Source organism: Varanus komodoensis, unplaced genomic scaffold (assembly GCF_004798865.1).
Source record: "Varanus komodoensis strain SLA01 unplaced genomic scaffold, ASM479886v1 scaffold104, whole genome shotgun sequence".
NCBI lineage: Eukaryota > Metazoa > Chordata > Lepidosauria > Squamata > Varanidae > Varanus > Varanus komodoensis.
This window is the reverse complement of record NW_025335289.1, coordinates 1,287,344-1,290,838: the sequence shown is the minus strand read 5'-3', so window position 1 is coordinate 1,290,838 and position 3,495 is coordinate 1,287,344. Positions and strand designations below refer to the sequence as shown.

The 3,495-nt window shown below is 71.6% G+C and overlaps 1 protein-coding gene across 1 annotated transcript; it reads right to left on the bottom strand.

Moving 5' to 3' along the window:
- Positions 1 to 241: 241 nt before the first annotated feature.
- On the bottom strand, positions 242 to 1,709 carry ZNF775 (zinc finger protein 775). Its single transcript, XM_044419560.1, has 3 exons — positions 1,698 to 1,709; positions 676 to 1,620; positions 242 to 573 (listed from the first exon to the last, which is right to left on the bottom strand). Exons 1-3 carry the CDS (start codon positions 1,707 to 1,709, stop codon positions 280 to 282), a joined length of 1,251 nt encoding a protein of 416 aa, XP_044275495.1. The 3' UTR covers positions 242 to 279.
- Positions 1,710 to 3,495: the final 1,786 nt, after the last annotated feature.

Here is a 3,495-nt window from a genome sequence, read left to right as displayed (position 1 = left end):
CCGCCGGGGCCTTCCCACCCTGGGCCGCAGGGGTGCAGCTACACGCAGGCAGGCCTTAAAAAGCAGCCCCCCAGGACCTTACTTCTCACGGGGGGAAGCTGGCAGAAAAGGCCCCCTCTGCGGTCCGCCAGACGGGCTGGGGTCCGGCTGCCCACTCTGCCCCAGAGATGCACGCAAGAGGGGAGCTCCCTCCAGCCACGCTGGTGCCGCCCCGCAGGACGCCCCCTCGCCCCCAAGCTGAGGGCGAGCCCCGCACCTCAGGCCACGTCGGCCGGCCGGTCACGCCTCCATTTTCACCACCAGCGCCGAGCCCTGCGGGGGGCCCTTGCGGTGCACCCGCTGGTGCTTGGTCAGGTGGTGCTTCTGCACGAAGGACTTCCCGCAGGCCGGGCAGGGGTAGGGCTTCTCGCCCGTGTGGTGGCGCTGGTGCCGCAGCAGGTTGGGCTTCTGGCTGAAGCGCTTCCCGCACTCGCCGCACTGGTAGGGCCGCTCGCCCGTGTGGATGCGCCGGTGGATGGTGAGCGCCGACCAGGAGACGAAGCCCTTCCCGCACTCGCTGCAGATGTACTGCTTCTGCTCGGGGGCCGGGGGCTTGGGCAGCGTGGGCTTCCAGAAGACCCCCTTCTTCGTCTGGGACAGGGCCAGCGGCCGGGTGCCCGGTGCCACGATCAGGACCGGCTGCCCGTCCATGTCGCTCTGTGGGCCGAGATCGGGGTGCGGGAAGGGGTCCGGCCCGCCGGGGCGCCAGGGGTCTGCCTCCGCCGCGAGGCCTGGCGGCGGGCCGAGGCAGGGGCGGCCCCTCTCCCCCGCCGGGAGCTCGGCCCCTGTGTGGCCGGCGCGCTGGTGCAGCGTGAGCGCCCCCTTGGAGGGGAAGGTCCGCCCGCAGGCGTGGCACCGGAAGCCCCTCTCGGCCAGGTGGGTGCGCCGGTGCTTGAGCAGGTGCTGCTTCTGCGTAAAGCCCCTGCCGCAGTCGGGGCAGGCGTGGGGCCGCTCGCCGCGGTGGTAGCGCAGGTGGCGTAGCAGGTTGGGCTTCTGGGTGAAGCCCCTGCCGCAGTCGGGGCAGCCGAAGGGCCGCTCGCCCGTGTGGATGCGCTGGTGGATGCTGAGCGAGGACCACCAGGTGAAGCCCTTCCCGCACTCGCTGCAGATGAACTTCTTCACGCCCCGCCGGCGCCCCCGGGGCCGCGCCGCCCGGCCCTGCCCGGCCCGGCCCTCCTCCCGCTGGCGCGCCACCGGCTCCCCGCAGGCCTGCCTGAGCTCGCGGAGGACGCGCTGCCGGGGCCGGGCGTGCAGCCGGCGGTGCAGCCGCAGCACGGCCTTGCTGCCGAAGGCGCGCTGGCAGTCGGGGCAGGCGTGCGGGCCGGGCCGGGGCCGGGCGTGGCTGCGCAGGTGCTTGCGCAGGTGCTGCTTCTGCCGGAAGCCCCGCTCGCAGCGGGGGCAGCGGAAGGGGCGCTCGCCCGTGTGGTGGCGCAGGTGGCACAGCAGGTTAGGCTTCTGGCTGAAGCGCCTCCCGCACGCCCGGCACGGGAAGGGCTTCTCCCCGGTGTGGGTCCGCGCGTGGATGTTCAGCGAGGACCTCCAGGCAAAGCGCTTGCCGCACTCCTGGCACGCGAAGGCTCCCTCCGCGGCACAGGCACGCCGCCGGCTCGCCCGGCCCGCCGCCTCCCCGTCCCCCCCGGGGAAGGCCACCGCGCCACCCGGCGCGCCATCGCGCACAGCGACCTCCTCTCGCTCGCCGTGACCGCAGAAGCCCCCTGGGCCCAGGACCGCGTCCTCCGGCGGGGGCCCTGCCGGCGCCTGCTGGCTGCCCGCCGCTTTGTGCCGCCGGGGAAAGCGCCTCGTCCTTTCTGCTCGCGGGAAAGGCTTGACGGCGGCTCCGCCAGGGTCCCTCAGCTCTTCCGCGGGAGCGCTCTCCTCCTCGACCCTGGCCTTGGCTGGCGCATCTGCAGGATCAAAGGGGTCACAGTCAGCCCCGGTGCTCGCTCTGCTCTGCTCGGGCTTTTCTTTGCTTTAGGCATGACCTTTTCACAAAATCCACCGCCCAAGCTGCAGCGATGGCCACCAGGTGGTTTCAAGGCGAACCCCTGCAGCTCGCAGCAGCACCTTCTGTGGCTCTTAACCATCACGGAGGGACACGGTGCCCTCCTCGGCCTGCCAGCCACAGGGAGGCCGGCTGAGAAAATGGCGGAGGGGAGGGCCGCGGCTCCCGGGCACCGGCTCTGCTTTGCTCCTGGAGGTCGTGGGTTCTGGCCAGAGCAGCATCTTCCCGGAGCGCCGGAAAACCCCCCGTGGGAGCCCTCCAGCTGCACTGGCAGTGCTGGGCGGGGGCCAGGGGCCTGGGGCCAGGCCAGCCTGGGGACCTTCAAGCCCAGCATTCCCATCTCGAGGGAGGGAGGGAGGGGGCCCAGCCCTGGATTTCCCAGAGGCACCTGGATGGCCACCGGGGGAGCAGCATGCCCCCGCCCCAGGGCTCCTCGAGGGATGGTGCTCCCTTTTGCATTCAGACCCCCGCGAGTCGCATTCCCCACCCAGTGGCTGCGCTGTGGCTGCTGCAGCGAGAAGCTCCGAGCCCGGCTCGGCCGGCAAGGGGCTCTGGGCTCAAGTCCGGCCGGCCCACTGCCTCCAGAGCCCTGAACTGGGGAGGGGCCGGCGCATGCTGGCAGGCGCATGAGCCGCGGCCAGCAGCCCGGGGGTCACCGAGTGGAGGAGGCCACGACGGAACCGAAAGCTCCCGGGCGCGTCTGCCTCCCTCCGGCGCTTGAGGGGAGTCTACGAACCGGAGCAGGGGTCCGGGGAGCCGGCACTGTCCCCTGGCTCTCCCATCCTCGGGGGGCCCACCTCTTCCCTGGGCTCCATCCCGCGCGGTTCCTGATGCCCTGGAAAATACAGAAAGAGCCGTTGAGAGGCGTGGGGAGGGAGAGAAGGCGGCAGTAGGTCGCCCCCCCACCCTCTCCAAGGATGGCCCGGCGCTGAGCCCTGAAGTGCAGGGACACAGAAACGCCTCGAGTGTGGCCAGGCCAGAGCGCTGATCCACCAGGAAGCCCCGTTTCCCGCCCCATCGGGGTCGCTCCCTTTGCAGTGCGAATGGGCCTGAAATGCCGGCCCCAGCAGCCACCCCAAAAGACACCTGTGCTGGGGACACCTGAACCCAGGGGGCCAGGACTGCGGGGGAGGGCGCAGAGGGGCAGGGTCCCTGCGGAGCAGCAACCGTGCCCGGCACGGCCGGCTGCACTGGGGCCCCCCGGCCAGGCAGTGGGCGCAGGCCGTCCTTGCGCTCGCCACGATGGGCAAAGCTTGCCGCCGCGGTGGCCAGGCCGGGAGAGCCACCAGCCTTCCTCCGGGGACCCCAGAAAAAAGCCACCCGTGGATCGTATTCAAACCTATCTGTTAGGCAGAAGGGGCAGTGGAGAAGCCGGGACCGGAGCGCCGGTCCAAATTCAGCCATGCTTCGGAGCAGGCCAGGAACGCCCGTGGAACGACTGGAACCCTGTTGCA

Excerpts from the sequence above, each read along its gene's own strand:
- ZNF775 (XM_044419560.1), bottom strand. Across the intron at positions 574-675 it reads GCGACATGGACGGGCAGCCG|AAGCAGTACATCTGCAGCGA; the intron begins GTCCTGATCGTG and ends GCCCCCGAGCAG.